This window comes from Bos indicus, chromosome 3 (genome assembly GCF_029378745.1).
Source record: "Bos indicus isolate NIAB-ARS_2022 breed Sahiwal x Tharparkar chromosome 3, NIAB-ARS_B.indTharparkar_mat_pri_1.0, whole genome shotgun sequence".
Lineage (NCBI taxonomy): Eukaryota > Metazoa > Chordata > Mammalia > Artiodactyla > Bovidae > Bos > Bos indicus.
Window position 1 is genome coordinate 86,540,459 of NC_091762.1, and position 25,021 is coordinate 86,565,479.

At 42.2% G+C, this 25,021-nt stretch overlaps 1 protein-coding gene across 15 annotated transcripts in view; it reads right to left on the reverse strand.

The window, feature by feature from the left end:
* Positions 1-25,021, reverse strand: part of FGGY (FGGY carbohydrate kinase domain containing) — a 525,569-nt gene that overhangs the window by 90,062 nt on the left and 410,486 nt on the right. For all 15 annotated transcript variants that reach the window (XR_011564145.1, XM_070780298.1, XM_019957367.2 and 12 more), the window contains one exon: positions 22,170-22,264. Coding sequence is in view for 14 of the 15 variants with exons in the window: in XM_070780298.1 (XP_070636399.1) it covers positions 22,170-22,264 (95 nt within the window). In the remaining variant the exon portion in view is untranslated. The remainder of the gene's footprint in view (positions 1-22,169; positions 22,265-25,021) is intronic.

The following is a 25,021-nucleotide window of genomic DNA, read 5'->3' on the forward strand; positions in this document are numbered from 1 at the left end:
GGATGGGGGAGCCTGGTGGGCTGCCGTCTCTGGGGTCGCACAGAGTCGGACACGACTGAAGCGACTTAGCAGCAGCAGCAGCAGTCCTTGGTACCACAGCACCCTTGCTTTCTACCCTTCACCTGCATCGCTATTGCCAGGCGATTTCTCTATCACCCCAAAATGCTCACAAGAGCTCCAAGATGGTAAAAGTGGAAATATATGGATCTTGTTGTTGCTTCTCCACCATCCAGCATGAAGTCACTGCCAAATACAGCATTGTTGTTCACTCGCTCAGTTGTGTCTGACTCTTTGCGACCCCAAGCACTACAGCGCACAGGCTTCCCTGTCCTTCACCAGGGAAGGACATACAGGATTGGCGCCCTTTTAATTTGTAAAATGGACACATGAATGACGGGAAGATTGGTGGGATTTTTCAAACTTGTTATGTGGTACTACTTGTACACTTGATGGTCTTGACTCTCGGTTTACAGTAGCACTTTTCAATGTTTGGTCCTTTAGCAAAGTAAAATGCTCCATGAAAAACTAACTTTTTGGGCAAGTAAATTTAGGAAAGTCTGTATTCTAAATGCCTCTACAACCTGGGAGATTCCCAAGGCACGTTAATATATTAAACTCTTATGCAAAGTCTTACTATTAAGATACCTAGTTAACTTGTTTTCCAAAGGAATTATTTCCAGGAATACCTTCTAATGTCCAAAAGAACAGTCTATGGGAAATCCTGGCCTATAGAGAACTTGGGCTCTGAGTAAATTTTTTTCATGATTTCTGTGAATTCTTTGTCTTGGTTGTCCTTCCCCCAGTTAAACAGCACAGCCGGAAGGAGGAGAGACACGCACACGGGGCTGGACAGAAAGGGAACAGAGACAAAAGAACCTTTGACAAAACTGAACACAGGAATGGGCTACCAGCCCAGGAACTAACCAAAAATATTTTGACCATGAGTAGAATGCCCTCATTTGTATCACACCTCAGAGCTTTCATAGTTCTACACACGTACATCATTGCGTATCACTGCAACTGCTTTTCTTCCTCTTTCCCTTTCCTACTTTTCTTCTCCAGAATCAGCATCACCATGGTTAAATAACATAGCACACTGTCTATGCCAGACATTTGCTGTCAGTGTAGTAACTGATGAGATGACGTTACGTTGCATTTTGTAGATCTGGAGTCTTAGAAAGCTACTATTAGTGGTAGCAATAATAATGACAAAATTAACAATGGCCACCTCTCACTTTTGGTGAGCTTATTGTTCACGGCAAAAGAACTCAGAAAGGGCAGATTTGAGGCTCAGATGCAAGTCTTCTGATGCCAAGTCCAGAGTTTGCTCCACCCACAGAAGACGGGTCTCTCCAACAAGACCATAGCATGCTCCCAGCTGCGAAAGGGGAGAGAGGGTTACAGCACCGGCTCGGCATTCAGATGGTGTGGTTTATAAAGTGACTCAACATCTGTCATTAATTAGAGTTCTTGTTCCCATGGTGATGGCTTATTATTGCTAGGCTGATAAGATGACCAATTCAAGAATACTATCTTCCTCCCTTTCCCTCTAACTCTTGAACATAGATTTTTCTCTTTTTTTTTCTTCCCCTCCCCTAACATAATTGATCATTTGCAACAAGGTAGGATATAGTGTTCCTCAGTCAGCGACTCCCTATTGGATCCCTGATGATAATCTTTGGAATTTTTTCCCTTTTGCTCAATGCAGAGTCTCTCTCAGACCAACTTGCATTTGTCCCAGACATTTACTGACTCTGATCATGAACGAGTTAATTACTTTCCTTGGGCCTTCCTTTTTTATCTGGAATAAGGGATACTGCTACTGCTACTGCTAGGTCACGTCAGTCGTGTCCGACTCTGTGCGACTCCACAGACGGCAGCCCACCAGGCTCCCCCGTCCCTGGGATTCTCCAGGCAAGAACACTGGAGTGGGTTGCCGTTTCCTTCTCCAATGCATGAAAGTGAAAAGTGAAAGTGAAGTCACTCAGTCGTGTCCAACTCCTAGCGACCCCATGGACTGCAGCCTACCAGGCTCCTCCATCCGTGGGATTTTCCAGGCAAGAGTACTGGAGTGGGGTGCCATTGCCTTCTCTGGAATAAGGGATAAGAAGGTCTAAACAGCAAGGTTCTTTTGAGAATTTGATGCACTAAATAGGAAGGTAATAGCGCAGAGCTTGGAATGTGGTGGATACTCAAGAAATGGCAGCAGTTGTGATAGTTAAAATAATACCAATAATAATTATTTACAAAGAGATGAGATGAGACAGATTTTGAGTTGGCAGTTGGGGTCATTTTCCTTTCATTCATCAATCAAATTTGTCCTTTCATTGAAACTGTTCTTTTCCCTTTAGAGCCCTTATAGTATATTCCAAGATACACTATATATTTATTTGGATTTACTTTTTTAATGGTCTCTTACACTCCACTGTAAATGGGATGAAACCTGGTACAATGGTTATTTTACACATTGCTGCACCTGGGGCGGGGGTGGGGTGGGGGGAGGTTGTATTTGTAGAATGAAATATAAATATTTACCATGCAGTCCAGGTCAGTCTCTGTGTTAGGGTCTGGAGATTTGGAAATAACTAAATAACTAGATTAGTTAACTAAATAACTAAAACTAGATTCTTACCCTTGAGGCATTCACATAAGGAATCAGTGAAAACTGACCAAAAAAAAAAAAAAAGAAATGGGGCATTCATGCCTGATTCCCAAAGGTTTTTTTTTTTTAAATAAATCCAGTGACATAAATGGAATTAAATCTCTAGTAATCTTCTAGCACAAAACACCAATGAAGAGGGTGGTATGGATCTCTCAAAGCTCTAAATGCCAAGAGGGATTCAAACTCACGGTGTTAAGCCCCCAATCAGAAATTCCCCTTGAAGCATACAGTTAAAAAAAGCAAGAAAGAGAAAGAAAGGAAAGGCTTTTCAGAGGGTTAGCTCACAGCTCCTCCCAGGACAGTCTGATCCCCTAGGCTGGTGAAGCAAGAGGTCAGATCCCCAGACAGAAAATCAACCTCTAAGAGTCACTGGCTAGAATTTCTAATTCACCAGTGCCACAGCACACAGTCTGTCTTCAGTCAAGGAGGATGGGCCCAGAGGCTTTAGCTTCCCCAGCCCACTGTACACAGTCAAGCTACACACCTGCTTCCTCCAGGAGCACACAGAGAAGCCTTCAACAGAGAAGCAGGCACGGGGGTCTCACTGGCAGCCCTTGAACCCATTTTTTCCAATGGCCTGGATCTTCCATTCTGAACTCATTTTAATTACTGTACTATTATGTATTTGTGTTGATTACCTTAATATATTTGGGGTTATTGCCTCTGAAACAATTGAGAGCCCAGCTTCTTACGTTCAGCTGGGACCCTCGGTGAACAGGAGACGTGGCTCGGCTTCTGTGTGTTTACACAGTGGCCTCCTAAGTGGTCCACCACTTTAAACTGTTTGAAAATCAAGACCTAATTTTTTCGGTGTAGATGAGGAATCTGAGGCCTCAAGTGGTAGACCTCTTGTCCCAGGTTATATACTGAGTTGTTTAGTAACCAAACCGACTTTGAGGATAGGGACTTTATCTTTGGAAAAAAGAGAGTACCTGAGAATCACAAGGAACAGTCTGGAGTGAATGCCCATGAGAATGGGGAAAGCTGTTTTCAGAGACAGAGCTAAGAAATAGGTGGTCTTGCATCAGATTTTACCTGCTAAGGGTTTTCAATCCACGTCTATCCATAGCAGCACTTCTGCTTTAAGTGGCTGCTCAGCCAGATCAAGGGAGACTATACATTCTCTGTCAATTTCACCTCCTTTGTGGTACCACACATGTTTATGCAGCACCCGCTACTGGTTAAGGATGAAGACTTCTGGGATCCTTCCCTGGAAGCCCATACCCAAGTGGGGTAAGCAGACACTGAAACACTGAAGGGCAATACTAGAGATAAGCACAGGCTTGGGTGGGGAGTGTAGAGGTGGGCCTGACACGAGGAAATGTCCCAAGGCAATTTTACAGATGGGTTCCAGTATTATTCCAATGGAGAGACTACAGGGTCAGAATATCACCCAAGTATATCTTACCAGCTTTGTGACCTTGGGAAAGTATTTAATTTGTGATTTGACCTCCTTATCTGCAAAGACCTCTTTATCTGCAAAGCACTAGGAATATCAGAATTGAATGGAATTGTTGTGAGGATTAAGTGATTTAATCCACAAAGTCACATGCACAATGACTGGTGAAATGACATGAATACCCTCTGTTATCCTTTTAGGAGCCCCTTGAAGAGCAGGTTCCTAGTTCCCCACCACGTCACAACATGCTGGACTCACAAAGCCTGCTGCTCCTCAGTAGTCTAAGCACTTGCTTGAGTCACCACTTTAGGGCTGTCTATAAATTTTTCCTCTGTAAATGTCTGTTAGTAGTGGTTAATCAGCTTACTAAGATGAAGACAACCGCTATAATCCAATTACCTAAACCAGTCTGGTCTCTCAGGATCCTTCCTCATCAGAGATGCTGACAGGTGAAACTGACATGGCCAACTTGGTAGGAATTTCAGTCTGATCAACTCCATCCAACATACAGGCTCCTCTGGGCAAGGTGTCAGTTGAGACAGGGAGGGGAAGGAGTAGGATTTGAGGTGGGGTGAGGGGGGTTGCTTGCTTCCCGTTATCTCAGTGGCCTTGTCTCAGAAGGTATCTTCATCCTGAAATTCTCAAACATGATATGCTATAACACTCTATACACAAATGTTCTCTTGCAAAATAGGATACTTTTCCAGGGGCATTTAAAGACTTTAAAACTGTTAGATATAAATAATCAATCTCTGTTGTTACTCTCAGGTTGAATTAGTTTACAGGTTTTATTTTTTTTTTTAAATGGGAAACAGTATTATCATCTAAGAAGCACTTGATGTTGTTGATTTAAAAAAAAAATGAGACTATTAGCCTGAAACATTAAAAAAACAAAAAACAGCTGACAGAGTTGCAGGATGTTGGGCAAAGCACGCTCCCAAGACTCCTGATCAAATTCCTAATAATTTGTTCATAGTTGATGACCCCCATTCCCAGTCAAGTGTGGTCCTTATGTATCGAGCTTTTTCTTCTGTCCCTCATGAACTGGGATGCTTCCCTAGGAGCTGAGTTGATGTCTCTTCTGTCTGTGTTGTTCCTTTCCTTTCACTAGCATCTCTGTCTGAAAAGTCCACTTCCTACTGCTTCTCTGCTCCTCCTAAATTACCATTTCCATTTCAAGCCCTACTTCTTCTACAAAGTCACACTTCTCTTTCCTGCCTGTAGCTGTTACCAGGGAGTAGATCATGTAACAGCACTGCTGGTTTCAGGTTGCTTCATTTTTATTTTTCTAGCCTGTCAACTCCTTGAAGGTGGGGAACCTGGCCTTGTTTTTCCCCTTTTTCTTTTTTAAAACTGTAAAACATTTGGCCTTCTATCACATAATCCAGTACTTTGACGTCACCAGTAGGAATAGTGTTTGCTTGGGGACAGGAAAACCTGTATTCAAATTTCAGCTTGAATATTAACACCTAGTGTGACCTTGGGTAAGTTCTTTTCACTTTCTGTTTTCTCATTTGTAAAACTGAAGGCAAGAAAATTTGCATATAAATCTATTGTGAGAATTAGGGGAGAAAAGGCTAACTATTGATTCTGCAAGGGAATGTCTACAAGACCAGAGAAATACGAGTTTTGCAAGTAGCTTTCTTATAATTTGCTTTGAAACAGGAAGAAAGTTTGGAAAATCTTGAGTAAACGCTATGTCTTAATAAACATAAGCTCTGAGACATACAGACTTAAACTAATGCCACTAAATAGCTACGGGATGCTGGGCAAATCGCTTGTCCTTTCTGAGTCTCTATTTCCTCACTTGAGTGATGAGAATAATCACACGTGTAATATAATGACTCACTTAGAATGGTCCAGAGTTCTGGTTCAAGAAAGAGGAGTTTCTATTCTTTTCGACTAGACTCTCCCTTGACCTGGGCCCGGTTCTGACCTGTACTCCAGCCGTGTCTCCTGATGGAAGTGGTAAGCTATGCACAGCCACTGTCCTCAATGCCTGACTCAGAGTTTGATTATTCAGAGCTGGGTATTCACTAGAGTTGCTAAGGTCAATTTTCTTGTCTGTTTTATTTAGTCAAAGTAAACTGTTCTTCATGAGAAGCAGCCACCCTTCCTCCCACTGGCCTAGCCCATTCCAACAGGCAGAGAGAAGGGGAAGTGGATTCACCGTAAGGACTGACTTCTCTTTTAATATTTAAAAGCAACGGTATCATTAGAGTGCAGTCAGGAGACGCGAAGCCACTCTAGGTCATTTAACAGAAAGAACTGAGCGCAAGAAATTGTTTTCACTGACGACAGAGGAAACTAAGAAGCCAAACTGATGATGCCAAAGGAACTCAGAGGTCAGGGATGGCAGAAAGCTGCTATTCCTCTCAGGGGTCAAGAGCTGATGGGAGGCAGTAGTGTGACCAGAGATAGGGGCTAGGGATGTCAGGCTGGAGCTGAAACCAACTAAGGGCTGAGTGCTCAGCACTGGGACCTGAAGGGGAAGGCTGGAAGCTGGAATCACAAAGGAGATGCAGCTGCTGCTGCTGCTGAAGTAAAAGAGAGCAATGACATGACTTCTCCCTGTTTCCTGCATACCAATCTCCATCACTATCTCCCATTAACCAAATACTAAAACTAAACCAAAAACAGTGCTAAATACTACTTAATGGCCAGTTGCAAGAGAGTCCAGGAAATGTAATGCACAGGTAGTAAAAAGCTACCTGAGAGCAAATAGGAGGTAAATGAGTGGCCCAGCCGTCTTTTAATAATGTACTTAAAGAGCTATAACAACATGTAATTTACAGTCAGCTAATAAGGAGAGGTATCATAAACATTTCTCTAACTTTGTAGAATTCTCACTGAAAGTTTATTCATACCAGCCACTGTGCTAAATACTTTCTACATTATTATCTCATTTAATCTTCACGGCACTCTTTTAGAGGCAGGCGCTTTAAACAGTCTCATTTGTACAGTGAGAACACCAGTTTTGACAGGAGAGGTAAAGGGATTGACCTAACGTACAGCTTTAGCATATGAACTCAGGACTGGAGCCCAGACTTCTGTGACATCTGAGTCTGTGCTCTGAACTATGGGCCTATTTATTGCTTATAATATGAATCATACTTCTAACAGTAAAAGGGAGGGTACTAGATAAGCTGAACATGAAACGTCTCATAATTACTGGGAGGATATTTTGAAGACCTACACTTCTAGGGCTGAAAGCCTAGAACACTCTGTGAACATTAAATCTGCCCTTTAAAAAAAAATAGAGGTTAAGAAAAAATATATCACCTAATGCAGTTTATAAAAGTCCACGGTGTTCCCTCTTGAAGGCAACAGTGTATTTTTGCTAGGAGGATGCCAAGTTCACTGGCCTCTGTAGGCTTGCTGTTTACTGACATCTGATAGGCTTCAACATCTGTTGCCCTTCTCGATTGATGGCTGCTTCATTTTAGCACGTCCCTGATGCCAGGCTGGTAAAAGCTTTAGTACTGAGGTCTTCTAAGATACTCCTAGGTCAGTGACACAGCTTTGTTTGTGAAGCTGGCTGAGGGAAGGAATATTCAGGGAAGAGTGGTAAGGGACACGCCATCCATCTACCATGCTGGGTATTCAGTTTTACCCTTGGGTCAAGCGACAGCTCCACAAAGTTATAAACCTGGGCAATTCTTAAGTTCAAGTCAAGTTTCAATGTTCTGCTCTGGACTCTTAACAACTTAATATAGGATGAATTCTTCTGCTGCTTCTGTAAAGTTTCAAAGAAGGATTTCTCAGTTTGTTTTTAAAGAAATGGCAACTTTAGAATTTGATAGCAGGGAAGACATAGTCTCTTTTGGAGAATGGAGTATACTTCCTTGACTCCGTGGACACTATCTGACTTGACCTATTTCCCAGTTCTGTGTTGGCTGCTGGGAAGCTCCAAGTAATCCCCTTATTTCAGGGTCAGAGACCCACAGGCCAAATCTGCCCCATAAATCTGCTTGGTCTGGCACTCACCAAAGCAGAGTTAAAACAACCTGAATGGCAATGTCCTTAGGCAAGAGTATACATTCTCCAACCTGCAGAAGAAATCATCTTGGCCTTTGCTGGTATTGTCCCAAGTTTATACAGACTAGTTGGCACCTGAAGGCATACATATTTGAGGATCCCCTAGTCTAAGTAGTTGGGGTATTCTCTTTCTACATAGCTTCTAAGTTGTGTTTTATTTTGCTTAGTTTTATTCTGCTTAGCCCTTTATTATAAGCTTGCTCAAATCCTTTATGGAAGAGGAGTATGAATGATAAATACACTGTTTTCTTCCCAAAGCAAAACTGCCAAGATGAGTGCAAGTAGCTGCATCCATTGCATCCAAGGGATGATCATTTCAGGGGGTCTCTTTGGCCTGCCCCATCTGTTAAAGGGAATCCTGTTGTTCCTTCAAGCGGGAGAAAAGATTTCTTCCTCATTAGCAAGTGAGGGGCCTGGACATAATCAAGTGACATCTTCCCTACTTCTAGCATATAATATGTAAATTGAGCTCCAGGTGCTCTCTGAAGCACTGGGCAGCAAGGGAGATGCAGAGGGTAAGCCTAGAGTTAGACAGCTAAACAGGAACCCTCCTCCCTGCACCAGCCATCCATGTGATCTTAGGAGCTCATCAGCATCTTGATGCCTCCATTTCCTGCTTTATAAAGTGGGATGATGTTACTACCTACTTGACTGGGTTTTAGGTAAAGATTAAATCAATACAGGAAATAATAACAGTATTTTTGTGTATGCAGAGTATTGTGCTAAATGTGCTTTCATTCACAGAATATTTGCAGTTATTCAGTGGGGTCAGTTAATATGGCACAGAGGCTGAGAGAAATGAAGTATCTTGCCCGTCGGGATGGTTCACCCAGCTAGCAAGTCAAGGAGATGCCATCACCTTGAGTGGAATAAGGTGACTTACACTTTTTACTGCCCCATTTGATTTCCTCTTATCTTGCCCACAACAGGTGTAGCTCATTTGCCCTCTTCCACTCCCCAGACTTGGCAGGCAGTTGCCATAACACAACTGAACTCCATCAGTTATTACTATTTATTGTGTGGAATTGAAATGGAGAGAGATTTGTGTAGGACTGAAGTATATGCTCCTTCCTCTACTTCCAGAGAAGGGACTCCAATGCAAAGATTAAAAGCCAGCCTGGGTCACATGCCCCTCCAAACAGAGTTCCAGCTCTAGAGTAACTAATGCTCTATGGCCTGGTTCAAATGTCCCCTTCTCAGAAGGACACTCATAGCCCTAAGGCAATGGAAGACACTCCTTCGTGGTGCTCCACTATCCAAGTATAGTTAAGTAATAGCCAACATTAAATAGACAGGATTCTGCTTTGTTGCTGTTTAGTTGCTAAGTAGTGACTGACTGTTTTGTGACTCCATGGATTATAGCCCACCAGGCTCCTCCGACCATAGGATTTCCCAGGCAAGAATACTGGAGTGGGTTGCCATTTCCTTCTCCAGGGGATCTTCCCAACCTAGGGATCAAAGCCACATCTCCTGACTTGGCAGATGGATTCCTTACCGCTGAGCCACCTTGAAGGCCCGTTCTACCCTTACAGGTACTCATGTGTTTGCCTCTTACAACACAAACTGTGAGATAGCATATCATGATGCAGATATTATGGTTAGGCTTACAGATGAGGGCTCTGAGGCACAGAGAAATTAAGTAAGTCACCCAAGGTAAGTGGCAGAGTCATGATTTGAGCCCAAGCCAAGGCCCACTGATCCTTGCCATTACACTTAGTGCTGACTTTTTCATAACTGTATCTATCTGCCTGTGTCCATCTTCTCCCCCCGAGATTGGAACCCCATGGGTCCTGAGATGTGTTTAATTCTTCTTTGTCCTGCTACCATCTGGGACTGTCCCTGACACATGGCAGCCTTCCTCTGATGAGCTCTAGGTCAAACAATGAAGCAGGGAGCCTCAGCACCTGGTTGAATCAGGCCCAGGCACATGCCTTTTCCAGATCCAGCCCACTGTTATCTGACAGCCCAGCTATCACAGCCCACCCCATCTCCAGCAGCAGAGGGAGAGCAGAAAATGCATCCTGACATCACAGGAAGGACCCAAATAAAAGGTGCATTAATGGGGGCAAGAAGAAGCCAGCAGAGTGATTAATTTGGCCTCCCCTTCAATATTATGTTTACACAAGTTGATTATATAGCACTTAATTACTAATTTGCCCTACTTAAACCAAGAGTGCTTTTAATTTTTAATGAGATAAGGGAATGAGATGCCTTCACTTAGTAAGGAGCAGCTATTTTATTTCCTTCGCTTGTTTTGCCCAGCCAATTAATAACATTTCTAAGGAAATGTATCCCTTGCATGAATTCTTTCTCCTCATCTTCTTTCCAAACTCCCAGATTAAAAAAGAGATAGAAACAGACAAGAGGTCCTTAGAAACAAACTGACTTCACCTTCTGATCTGGCTGGCTGGGTTGGGAAAGGCCTTATAAAACTGAATGACAAGGGATCCATAAATGGTTCTATTTTTTGGGAGTTGGGGTGTGTCTATTCCCAGAAACCATGACTTGGTTGTTACCGACACCAGAACACGGCTCTGGACCTCCAAACAAGGCAATCCCACCAGAATTCTGCATTGTTTCCTAAGTATTAATGTCAGATAATTTTAAGCGTGGTCCTAGGGCAGCCCATAGGAAGAGCATGGGTTCTGGACTCAGCTCTGGATTTGATCACCACCTCTGCTTACTTGTTAGATGATGTATTTAAACTTTCTGAGCCTCAGTTTCCTATCTGTAATGGTGAGGTGAATCACCTATTTTCAAGAAATAAATGTCATCTCCCGTACCTTAGCACACTGCCTATCTCAGAAGAGGCACAGACAGTTTTCCTATCTTTAGTGGAAGGTAAGGGAGGAAAATAAAGGCAGATATAAGGGGGTTCTCTCTGTCATCTGCAGAGCTGGCAGATCTGATCAGGGCTACTTACAGGGGCCGTCCATGACATAATGACAAAAAGAGTTGCGGCAGAAAGTAAACACACTGATTCTTTCACTGAGAATACTGTGCTGTGAACAAAAGGTCATAATTGAGTTACATTCTGATGCAAGTGCTTTATCTCATCGCAAATCTGTAACAAACCATTCACAGATTGGCCTCTGGTCTGCAGACAAACCTGCCCAGCCCAGTCTGGATGACTGCAGAGGATGGCGGTACATGCTCCTGAACACTCTCTCCCACCCTCCTCTGGGCTGAGCCAGGCTCATGTGTATGGACCATATTAACAAGCTTCCTTGACCTCTGACTTTGACTGCACCCAATGGAAGCCTGACAGCCAATCAGTGAGAGGGAAGAGAAAGGAGTCAATAATCCAGCTCTTCACTTGCAAGGTCACTGGCAAGACAGCTGACTTGGTAGCCTCCATATAGTCCTCTTCTGGGATTCAGAGGTTCTAGGAACTGTGTTCCTCCTTCACCTCTTAAGGTCCAGCTCTTACAGATTCCAGTGTACTACATCGTCCCTTGTGATTTCTCCAGAGGCAGTCTACAGTCTGTAAACAGTCCCTCTACTAAACTCCCTACAACTATCCATTTGAGGGTATCTTCTGTGAAGACCCTGACTAACACAGTGACATTTTAAGGTATATTCAAATTCTAGTTGTCTAGAGAAGCAGACTCACAGATATAGAGAACATATTTGTGGTTGCCAAGGGGGAGGGGGAGTGAGGCAGAGATGGATTAGGAGTTTGGGATTAGCAGATGCAAACTACACAGGATGCAAAATACACAGGATGGATAAACAACAAGGTCCTGGATAGCCGAGGGAACGATATTCAATATCCTGTGATAAGCCATAATGGAAAAGAATATGAAAAAGAGGGTATACATAAGTATAACTGAATCATTTTGTTGCACAGCAGAAAATAACACAATACTGTAAATCAGCTATACTTCAATAAAATAAATTTTAAAAAATTTAAAAAAAGTAATGGTAATCACACTCAGCCCCACAGGAGTCCACTTCCAAGTATGATTAAGTTGAACAATCTTCAGCTTTGGAATTCTAGCCTAGGCCTTGGATTCTGGCTCCCACCATTTCTAGCCTTTGACTTTGGTAAGTCACTTAAACCTTCCTACCCTGTTTCTTCATTTGTAAAATTTATGATGATAATAGTATAGGAAATTTCCTTTTGAATCACTTTTAACATGATATTAAATTTTTAGATGTTAAAATTTCTTTGATATGTATATGATTAGAGAGATGACATCCAAGTTTCTGTACCCGTAGTACTTTATGGCTCACTGCAAAGTATCAAACATTTCCAATAAGTAACTGTAATAATGATATTTTTCTCTCACATACATCTTGATCATTTGCCTCAATGATGCAATCAGAAGTCTTTCATAGATTTCAGAAAGACCTCTAAATATTCCATGGCTCTGAATCAATCTTCGTCCAGTGGTATCTATGTGCGCATTTATGTGTGTGCACATGTAGGCATTTTAAAGAACTTTTCCCCAATTACAGACAATTTCTGATTTAACTAAAGGTCTTATCTTCCCTCCTGTCTTATTTGCTTCTATAGCTTAATTTACTGTGTTGAATGTTAAATTTATATTGCACAGATCTTCTATTCCTAACATCCTAAAGAGAAAAAAGCCCAACTTATTCATTTCTAATTTATTAGAAATTTCTAATTATTAGAAATTTCTAATTTATCCCAACAAGGAAATTCACCATAAAAAGTAAAAGCATAAATGATAATTAGAATGATGAATTAAGTATGTATAGACATTCATTTCTACAAAATAATCTAATATATTTCTTCAGATTTGTACCAGTATAAAATGTTGTCTTGAACAAAATTAAGTCAAAGAGAAGTAGGTAAACTTTATTTTAGAATTACAGTTCTGAAATCCTCCTAAGCCACTAAAGGACTCAGTAGATATTTGGCTATTGTTTGTTTTTATAAAAGCCCAATTCTTAAGTTCCTGAGTAAAAACTGCAGGAGGAAGGAGATATTTGAAAAAAATGTTTGTTAGCCTAAACCTCTGTGTTAATAACAATACCATAAAAACTGTCTTTTAACTAAAGTTCTTAATTAGTTAAGTGCTTTTTTATATCTATCTCTATAAAAAGTAAATGGACAGGTTATGATTAAATACAAAAAGATAAAACACTACTGGGAACATGGTATGCAGTCTTCTCCAAACAAAAGAAGTAGAAAGCTTCCAAACCAAACAGGGTATGTTTCTTCTTTTTATTTCTACAAGTCATAATCAACAAAGTAGCAATGATAAACATGGATGCTGATTATTCTATTATCCATTCCACCCTAGAAGGGCAGCTGAGCTGCCACATGGTAATCTCTGCTTTTTCCAAGCAACAGATATAAAAAGCATGGTTTGTTGGAACAAAAAGAACAAGGTTATATGACCTCTTCATGCCTCACTGAAACTCCAAAACTTTGGCCACCTGATGCGAAGAGTTGACTCATTGGAAAAGACTCTAATGCTGGCAGGGATTGGGGGCAGGAGGAGAAGGGGACGACAGAGAATGAGATGGCTGGATGGCATTACTGACTCGATGGACATGAGTCTGAGTGAACTCTGGGAGTTGGTGATGGACAGGGAGGCCTGGCGTGCTGTGATTCATGGGGTCACAAAGAGTTGGACATGACTGAGCGACTGAACTGAACTGAACTGATGCCTCACTGTCCCCATCTGCACAGTGGGGACTGTTAACATCCACTGGTTGCTGCAGAGATTCTACGAATGACAAACCAAAGATTCCATGACTGACATAGGATGGAAAGTAACAGGCCTTGATCTAGGATCACCCTATAAAGAGCAGGAGAGTCAAATGTCATATATCTTATATATTGAAATAATCTCTTAAAAACAGAATTCCAATTTTGAGCTATTTTTAAATATTTATTTATTTTTATTGGAGTTGGTGATGGACAGGGAGGCCTGGTGTGCTGCGATTCACGGGGTCACAAAGAGTCGGACACGACTGAACGACTGAACTGAACTGAACTGATAGTTACTTTACAATGTTGTGTTAAAGTTTCTGCTGTACAGCAAAGTAAATCAGTTATATGTGTACATATATGCTCTCTTTTTTAGATTTCCTTCCCATTTAGGTCACCACAGAGCACTGAGTAGAGGTCCTTGTGCTATACAGTAAGTCTTCATTAGGGGATCTTAGTTCCCCAACCAGGGATCAAACCCATGTACCCCTGAAGTGGAAGCACTGAATCTTAACCACTGGGGAAGTCCCTAATTTTTGACTTTTATATCCATGATGCCATTTTGCAAACCGGATTAGAGTAAGAGATGTGTAATTAATCAGGACCTGAATTTGTGGTTGGTTGGTTGTTTTTTTTGAGTAGGAGCAATTTTCAAAAAATATAAGAATGTACTGTTAACCAGGTATGGCAGTAAGTATAAAGAATGTTAAGGGCAATATCACATTCTTAATTTAATACTTCTTTAAATTAATTACCATTTCAGGATTTTCTGTTGATTTTCTATTAGGCACTCACATATGGGATAGGACATTGAAAATCCAATCAGAGGCCTGAATCTACTTAATAAGAAACCAGAATCTCATAGCTCTTGAAGCATATGCTTATGCAGCAAAGGGCAAAAGGCTACTAAAGAGAGCTGACAGTATCAGGACCATATGTGAAATGAATGGGATTTTAAGAGGCCTGGGAATGAAAACCAAATGAAACTAAAACTCATACCAAAAGACTCCTTACACATAAGAAATGTGAGCCCTGAAATTTCACTCACTGTTGGTGGGAGTATAAAGTGCTAATATGTATCAAAGTCCTAAAGCTTGGGCAAACTATTTGACCAAACAACTATACTTCCATAATTTAGTTTCTGGAAATAATTTAGGGTGTGGTGGGCAAATTTTAGCTACAGAGATGTTATTAGTTGCAACATTCCTTAAAACAACAGAGACAACCTAAATATTCAAAACTAGAGGACTGGAAAAAATAAGTCACGGCATTTTCTATGGGGCAAAAAATTATACAGCCCACAAAAATGATAAATATAGATGTTTACTATGTATTTTGGGGTGGGGGAAAAGGTTATAAAACAATATGCATTGTATGAATACATTTCTGCAATCAATAAAAGTACAAAGTAATTTTAAAATATGGACCAAAGGATTAAAAGGACAGAAACCAGAATATAATATAGTGATAGTTTTAGGATAGCAATATCCTATCCTAAAACTTTTCATACTTTTCTTTCAGCTTAACTGAATTTTATTATTTTTCCCAATGAACATGAATTATTATTACTTGTATTACAGAAAAAGGAAAAAACTCAGCAAATTAATATTGAATGTACCAAGAAATGGGATGGTTTCATATTTCTGAACATCCATTATATAAATCTATCCGTCCTTCCAAACCTCCAGAAAGCAAGATCATGATAATCAACTTTACTTTGCAAAATGTAAAACTGGTATTTATGGTGACAGAAAACCAAACAGAACTAAAAAGCACAGAAAGTTGACTCTCACAAAATAAAGCAGACTGGAGACGTATTGTGTCACATACAAAACCACAGGCTTTGAAGCACATAATAGGTGATGAATATAAACTGGCTCCAAATGAAGTAAAACCTCGCAAAAAAGAACAGAAAGGAGGAGAGGTTTTGGCTAAGTAGTGAGGGTGTTTGCAAGGACTGACCTTGAGGGTAGACCACTGCGGTCAGCGTGGATCGTTTATCCTGTGGGCACACATTACAGAAAGGGTGAGTAATCACCGCTCTCCACTGGCCGCTTACACGTATTGGTCTGCGAGACACAGGAGTCTGTCTGGAACGTGACAAGGAAAGCTGATGGTGGGAACACATGGAGTCAATGGTTTTCAGAGGCAGCAGCCCTCACACCATGGGAGGAAAAGAGGTTTTGATTAATTGGTTGATTCCAAGGGCTTGTTTTCCTTACCCTGAAAGATGGCTGAATTCATTCTGATCTCCTGTCACCGTCTCATTTTGCTGATTTTTGCTTTAGAGGCTTCTCTCTACTGCTTACCCGCCTCCTCCTGAGGTGGGGAGGGTGGGTGTCAAGATAAATAGCACTGTTAGAATTAAAGCTTATTTTATATAAATAGTCTTGGGGAGAAAAAACTGCCTTATAAGATAAGAAATTACAGGAAGCTAATGACTTCTGCAGAGGGCCTGAAGGAAGCAGAAAGTGGAAAGCCATGTTGTAGTTCTGCCTCTTTGCCATTGGACTGAGTTTTTCTCTCATGGCATCATGAACCCGGTTTCTTGTTTTATGTGTCCTTTGCATTTCTCAGAACTTCTCTATTGTCTGTGCTTAGAAAATGGAAGTGTGCTGATAGCTCATAAAGTTATTTTTTCTAGTTTGTTAATTTTCCAGGACCTAGGAGCCTACAGAATTGTTATGGGATGCTCCCAACTTCTAATTGTGATTATTTGCATTCCAGGACATTCAGAATTAGAGAGGATCACTTTGAAGTGCACTGATGGACACAGGAGCAGTGGGTGACCTTCTAGGGATGGGGGAGAGGTCAGATAGATGCCAAGACTGCCTGTATTCCATGTTTTTATGACTATAAGGAGGGAGGAAGGCTGGGCGTTTGTGGGCTGGGGGTTGGGGACCCCTGCTTTAAGATATTATTATTCTATTGTTTAATGTGGCTGGATGGCTATATCAATACCCTTTGTGAGATCCTAATTTGAAAAGGGAAGAGTAGGAAGACTCTGCGGAAGAATTGATGCTTCTGAACTGTGGCATTGGAGAAGACTCTTGGGAGTCCCTTGGACTATAAGGAAATCAAACCAGTCAACCTTAAAGGAAATCCACCCTGAATGTTCATTGGAAGGACTGATGCTGAAGCTGAAGCTCCAATACTTTGGCCACGTGATGCGAAGAACTGACTCATTGGAAAAGACCCTGATGCTGGGAAAGATTGAAGGCAGGAGGAGAAGGGGACAACAGAGGATGAGATGGTTGGATGTCATCACTGACTCGATGGACATGAGTTTGAACAAGCTCCAGGAGTTGGTGACCAACAGGGAGGCCTGGCATGCTGCAGTCCATAGGTTGTAAAGAGTTGGACACAACTGAGCGACTGAACTGAACTGGGGAAGACTTTAGCTGTCTAAAGGGAGGGCAGACAAGGGCAGGGGAAGAAAGGAAGACTCTGAGGATGAGAATATGAATGGATAAATAAACAAAGGGTGGAAGTAGGAACTGTCAGTGGAGTGCAAAATTTGAATAGCAATGGGCCTTGTAACTTGAGTAATCTCTCTCATTAATAACCCATCAGAAAATTCCATCCACTATCCCTTTCCCTCCAGCTGATACACTTTCCCCAGAATTGAAATATATAGAAGTGTGCAATAGCTATAAGTAAAATTCACAAGTCTAAGTTCTTCTGATCTGTTTGTACTGGCAAAGGAAGGCATAGCACTCTATCCCTGGCTGATGTCATCCATTCATGGGCCTAAGAATTTGGGAAATTCTGTCTCCCCAGGCACGTAGTCTGGGTCTTTTGGAGTCTTCTTATCCTTTCCTTCATCTGAAGGAGATGCCACTGGCTGAACATACCAAAGTCAGCCCATCTAGATAAGAAGTGAAATTCTTTATCCAGCTACCATATGTGTAGCCTATGAGAAGACAAAACATATGGCCCATGGGAATCACTGAGTTGCTGGCAAGCTTTGCTCAGCTTTCTTAAAGGAAGGGGTAGCAGGCATCCTGAAGATCAAGTTAGGACCTATGAAGTTCAGGTTTGAAGTTTGAAGTTCAGGTTGAAGAATATGAATCACAGGGAGGAAGTTATTCTGTTTCACCTCAACCTGCCAGAGTCCTGATCTGGTCCCCAGACCTGGGGCACAGAGGTTTGCATCTCTTCTTTAGAGAGAGATGAATGAATCCAAGTGTACATGTATTTACATTTCCAAACATAATCATTATAACAATGTTGATAATTATACCTGGGCTTCATGGAGGTTCATGGAATCAAGACTGCTGGGAGAAATATCAATAACCTCAGATATGCAGATGACACCATGCTTATGGCAGAAAGCAAAGAACTAAAGAGCTCTTAATGAAAGTGAAAGAGGAGAGTGAAAAAGTTGGCTTAAAACTCAACATTCAGAAAACCAAGATCATGGCATCTGGTCCCATCACTTCACGGCAAATAGATGGTGAAACAATGGAAACAGTGACAGACTTTATTTTGGGGGGCTCCAAAATCACTGCAGATGGTAACTGAAGCCATGAAATTAAAAGATGCTTGCTCCTTGGAAGAAAAGTTATGACCAACCTAGATAGCATACTAAAAAGCAGAGACATTACCTTGTCAACAAAGGTCCGTCTAGCCAAAGCTGTGGTTTTTCCAGTAGTCATGTATGTATGTGAGAGTTGGACTATAAAGAAAGCTGAGCACTGAAGAAGTGATGCTTTTGAATTGTGGTTTGGAGAAGGCTCTTGAGAGTCCCTTGGACTGCAAGGAGAACCAACCAGTCAATGCTAAAGGAAATCAATCCTAAATATTCATTGGAAGGACTGATGCCGAAGCTGAAACTCCAGTAGTTTGGTCACTGGATGTGAAGAACTCACTCATTTGAAAAGACCCTGATGCTAGGAAAGATTGAAAGCAGGAGAAGAAGGGGATGACATGATGAGATGGTTGGATGGCATCACCGACTCAATGTAGATAAGTTTGTGTAAAGTCTGGGAGTTGGTAATTGACAGGGAGGCCTGGCATGCAGCAGTCCATGGGGTCGCAAAAGAGTTGGACGCAACTGAACTGAACTTCATGGAGGTCACTGAACCTTTCAAAGGCGCTATCTCAGCAGTCAGTCCCACAGGTGTGGCAATTCTTAATTAAACATTTTTTTAAAAGGAAATAAACAAATGAAACAAGCACCTGGAGAGGTCAAGTGACACTGCTTGAAGATGTATAACAACCACACACAGAAGTCAAGACCACATGGGTTCTCTCTGGCATGTGATGGCAGGTAAGATTCAGGTCTCTTGCACCTGCGGGCTTTCTTTACTAGATTATAGTGTCTCCTAAAAATAATCAGGAGAGGCACTTAATTTTGTGGGTTGAACAGGGGATGGGAGCTTGTCTTTAAAATGTGGTAAGCCTTGCAGTTGCTACTCAAGTCACTGATTCCAACATTCAGTCTACCTTATCTTAGATACTTTTCTGGAAGACTAAGGGAGAATATTATGTAGTGAAGAAGACGTCAGTGTGGGATGAGGCTCAGTTTCCATCTAGGAGAAGATGTGAGTGGAATATTCTCAGAGTTAGAAACTCCAAATATGACTAAAATATCAACGAGGAGCTATAAGTTATGGTATGAAGAATTGGACAGAACAGTCAGATCATGTCACACTACTCTGTTTTGTCTGTAGACAATCTCCTTGTGACCAATGACATTCCTTTGCAGAAAATTCACCCTTGAACATATAAGAAGCCAAAAAACATTTTTCAAGAAAAAAGAAAAATATAAATAAAAACAGAAAGAAAATCGGCAGAGGATATATATGACCTTGATTTCAATTTTGCTTTTGTCCCTTATTAACTGTAGCCTTGGGCAAATTTCTTAAAACATCTCTGAGCCTGGTTTTCTTCATATATAACACAGGAATAAAAAGTCCTACCTGGAGACTGTCAAGATTAAATGAGGTGTCTTCATCTGCTCGGGCCGACATCACGAAATACCAGATTGAGTGTTTAAACAACATAAATCTATTTTCTCAAGGTGCCAATATCAAGGTGCCAGCAGGGTTGGTTCAGGTTTGCAGATGGCTACCTTTGGGCTGTGTCCTCACATAACACAGAGAAAGCAAGGTCCAGTATTCTTCTTAGAAGGGCACTAATCTCACCATAGAGGTCCCACCCTCATGACCTCACCTAATCCAAATTACCTCCCAGAGGCCACATCTCTAAATATCATCATGCTGCAGGATTCAGGATTCAACATTTGAATTTTAAGGGAAAAGAAACTTCCAGTTCATAATATGAATTAACCTATGCAGAGCCTTAGTAAGCATCTCTACTGCTTTGTTTTAGCAATTATGCTTCATCCCAGGGAGGGCGAGGCAGCTAGTTCTGAGAACATCTTCATCAATCAATACATTAAAATAAGTCACTGACATTTCAACAATAAATACCTCCATGTGACGTTTCTGACAGTTACCAGAAAATCCAGAAAAATGTTGAAAATTCAACTCTCCCATCTTTGTATAAAAACTCCAGTTAAAATCCACAAGCATAAGACCATCTATACATCAGTGTCTCTTTTGCTGTCTCGTACACAGGGTTATTGTTACCATCTTTCTAAATTCCATATATATGCGTTAGTATACTGTATTGGTGTTTTTCTTTCTGGCTTACTTCACTCTGTATGATAGGTTCCAGTTTCATCCATCTCATATGGACTCTGTGGGAGAGGGAGAGGGTGGGGAGATTTGGGAGAATGGCATTGAAACATGTATAATATCATGTATGAAATGAGTCGCCAGTCCAGGTTCGATGCACGATACTGGATGCTTGGGGATGGTGCACTGGGACGACCCAGAGGGAGGCTATGGGGAGGGAGGAGGGAGGAGGCTTCAGGATGGGGAACACAGGTATACCTGTGGCGGATTCATTTCGATATTTGGCAAAACTAATACAATATTGTAAAGTTTAAAAATAAAATAAAATTAAAAAAAAAATCCACAAGCAGTCATGAATGGGTTCAATTCTTTGGAAGAGATAGTTCATAAGCATCAGCTTGAGCGGCTTGGACAGGGTGCAGGGCATTACACTTTCAAAGTGTTGGAATGAGACCCTTGCATGTGACCATTTCCAATATGTACCCTTAAATTCTGTAATCTTTCTGGATCTCCGTTGCCCATGTGGGTTGTGAGAGGTACCAGGAAGATTATATGAAAAGCACCTAGAATAGTTCTTGGTACAAAAGAAGGTTACAATAAATAAAGCTCTCATTATTGAGCTACTAATGGAAAACCTGGCTTCTAGTCCCAACCTTGAGACCGTGGGCAAGTCACTTAAGCTCTCTGATGCTCAGCTGAACAAATACTTCTTCAACTTTCAGTTACAGCTTCGGAGCCAGACTTCTTGGTTTTGGCATTTACTAGCTGTTTCAACATAAGCCAAGTTATTTAACTTCTTTTGCCTCAGACTCATCAACTATAAAAGGGGGATAATAGAGCTGTTGTGGGACTGAATGTACATTCCTGATTCAGAGAAAGAACTCATGTGCTCCTGATTATTATTATAGATAAAGAAACAGAGTGAACAGCAGATCACAGAACTTGTAGGAAGTCAAGTGAGGGCTGATTGCAGAGCTTGTGCTCTGAGCCCTAATCCATATGGTTTCTCTACCTTTTTGTAAACCTATTGTTAGCCTTATTATTTTACAACTCAAAATCTCTCCATAAAACCCATGTGTGAAATGTCTTTTGCAATTTGGTGGGAGGAAAAGCTTTGTCTCCCAAAGAGACTAATATGCTTCCTCTTTTTGAAAATAAGAATTATGCAACTTATCATGTGTTCTTTTTTGTCTTGGCTGCCAGGAAGCTCAGAGTCAAATTGTGTGCTCCATCATCACCAGCAAGTTGTTTCCTTCTTCCTGTATCTCTGTTCCTTATTTTTTTCTTTTAATTCCCTTTTACAAACATTTTCATTTGTGTCTCTTGTTGAAAGAGGCCTTGGAGGTATTTAAAAAGTGGTAGGTGGAGATGAAGGAAGCAAATAAAAATCAGAAATTCACATGAAAAATTTAAGTTTTCTACCTTACCTGTTTCACTTGCTAAAAGAAAAAAAATGGGGAAATTTAGATGAAATCATGTAAGAGCTATTTTAAAGGAGGAAAAAAAAAAAAAAAAGAAAGCCAATAGAAGAACAGAACAACTGACAGTAACGAAGGCCAAGTCAAATGAAAACTGCAATAAATACGTCTGAGGCTAGAAGTGTTTGTGCTTTCCCTGGCTGGAACCTATCATTTCTTAATTATATCCTGTGTGTGTTTTGCAAGACATGAGCTGCTGTCAAGACGAAGGACAGCCCCAGACAGAGGCGGGGCCACGGCCCACCCCTTGGTCCTCACATACCTGTACAGAAGCGAAATCCCCCGAGGCACAGGCCCCCAGAACAGCAGCGCCCACAAGAACAGACTCCACCTCTTGCGACAGGACCACAGGCAAGCCTGCGCAGAACAAGGCCACACCTTGGTTAGGGAGCAGGGCCAGGGGAGCCAGTCAGCAGCCCCGGCAGCACAAACACCTGATGTAGAGGCAGCGGCAGGGCTCCCTCCCTGCCCCCTGCAGTTCCAGTTCTGTAGGATTACCTGCCTGCCAGTACCGTAGACAAGGGTCCCTTGGGAACCAACACACACACACACACACACACACACACACACACACACACACACACACACACACACACATACACACACACACACACACACACACCTCAACTCAGGAGACTTTTCTGCCTAGGGTTTCTAGGCTTCTGCTAGCTGCTACCTGCCATTTCGAGTAGTTTTCTACAAACTTTTCTGAAGTGCTCTACTGAGCCTATGGTAGACAGAGATGAATCTGACTTCTCTGCTACTCAGGTCTCAAAGGGGAGATGGATGAGAAAGAGACAGAGGCCTCACATGGGGTTCAGTCTATAACTGAGATGCACTAAGAAAAGGGAAGTGTTACAGAGGGTGTGATGAACCTTGGAGGGGGGGTGCTCCTACATCTCTCAGAGTGCAAGCGAAAGCCCTTACCAAGGCTGACAAGGCACTCCAGGACCAGGGCTACTTCTCCCACCCTGACTGGCTCCTCCTCTCCTCCAGGCCGCATGATCCTGTCACCTTGCTCTTTCCTGAATCAGCTTCAGGCCTTGCCTGTGCTGTTCCTCCTGTCTGGGTCACTTCCTTCAGGATGTCCCTGGGGCAACTCCTTCCTGCAAGTTTGTGCAAACATGTCTTCCCATTGTGGCTTTCCTGGCCATCCGAAGGAAAATGACAACTTACCCACAACATCCCTTATCCCCCTTGACTTCCTCAATGCCCTTCAACACTGTATTATTACTTCTCTGGTTTTCTGTCTTGTCTGCTAGAACACAAGCTCCATGAGGGCAGAGGCTTTATTTTGTCCACTGCTGAATCCCTAGAATTGAGACTGGTATTGAGCACAGGTAAGTGCTTATATGATGAACGAATAAATTTTTGAGATGGGGAAGGGGGTCAGAGCAGTGGAGCTCAGGATTCAATAAGACTATGAAGGATGAGTAGGGGTCCACCAGGTAGGGAGGAACACTCCTAGCTCAAAGTGGACTTAAGATGAACAGGAATAATTTAGAATTCTTTGTATTTTATATGTGTGCATATGAAAAAAAATACATAAAATATAAATATTTTTGATAATCAGGAGATGGCAGCAAACTCCACAGAGGTAAGCTCTGTGGCCAGACCTGTAGGATCTTCCTTTACTCAAGACATTGTTTTTCCAAAGACTGGATTTTTCTTCCTGTCTTTTCTGGAGAAGACTTCCTGGACATAGCCTCCTCTGCCCTCCCACCATCTCCTAACTCATCATCCCACTCCAAGGTTGGGGCCCTTTCCCCAGCTACCCTTGATGAAGGGAACAGGGGACAGAATTCTCACACATATCCCAGCAGACTTAGGAATACCAGCACCACCCACAGGGGCAGTGCTGGAGACTTTGCTGATAAGATGGGGTGGGGTCTCTGGGAAAAGCTCAACCTGGTTCCACTAGCCCTGTGTTCTTCAGCAAGTCATTTATACACTTTTAGCCTCAGTTTCCCCCTGTGTAAAATGGGGATAATAACAGGTTTGCTGGAATTTAATGGGAAAGGGTACGTGCAGGGCTCAACACAATCCCTTTCAGAATGGTGGTGTTAGGATGAATCTCAATGAGGGGTGAGGGCCTTCTAGGTGCACTTCGCCTGGGCTGGAAAGTGGACCAGTGGGGAAAGAATGGGGGAGATGCCCATCAGTCGTCCAGAAGGCAGGAGAGACACCAGGCCACGTGGGAGGGCTGTGTGGGCCACACGTGGAGAGAGCATGACAAGCCTTTGCAGAGTCTGGGGATCGTGGGGATGGGAATGTGATCTTGACCATCCCATGGGCTTTGGACTTATCACATGACATCATCCCACATGCTGCTTGCCTCCTAGCCTTTCTTTCCCTGTTAAAGCCTCACTGGTCTGAGCAAAGAAGAACTGTTCACGGCCCCTGTCCTCGGGAATGGGACTCCAGGGGGAGCTGGGTGGATCCCCTCTCAGCTCTCCAGTTGCAGCCCAAAGTACTCTGGAGTCAGGCTGCCAGGGTTTGAATTTTGGCTTCCTCGCTGTCTTAGCTGTGTGACCCTAGGTGAGTTATTTAACCTCTCTGTGCCTGTTTTCCCAGCTGCAAAATGAGGTTGAAATTCCACTGATCTCACAGAGTTGTTGTGAGAATTTACAAGCTTATTTGAGCATTTTTAATACTGTTTCGGAACATTCTCATAAAAAATTGACCCAACTTCTATACTTTAAAAAAAAAAAAAGTGATATTGTAAATAAGGCACTTAAAAGAGTTTGTGGCTTAGAGAAAGCACTAAACTGGGCTTCCCAGGTGGCACTAGTGGCAAAGAACCCGCCTGCCAATGCAGGAGACACAAGAGATGAGGGTTTGATGCCTGGATTTGGAAGATCCCCTGGAGAAGGGCATGGCAACCCATTCCATTATTCTTGCCTGGAAAATCCCAAATTCTTCATGTTTATCCGATTTGGGTCCTGGGACACTGACCTGTATGGACCATGTCTGCAGGCCCCCTGCCCTCTGATCACATCCTTGACTGAGCTCATCTGCAGTCAGGCGGCCCTTCTTCACGCAGCCCCTCAGCCCCAGGTGGGTTACCTCCCGCCCTGGCCCCTGGAAGCCTCGGGGTAGTTAGACTGTGAGTAG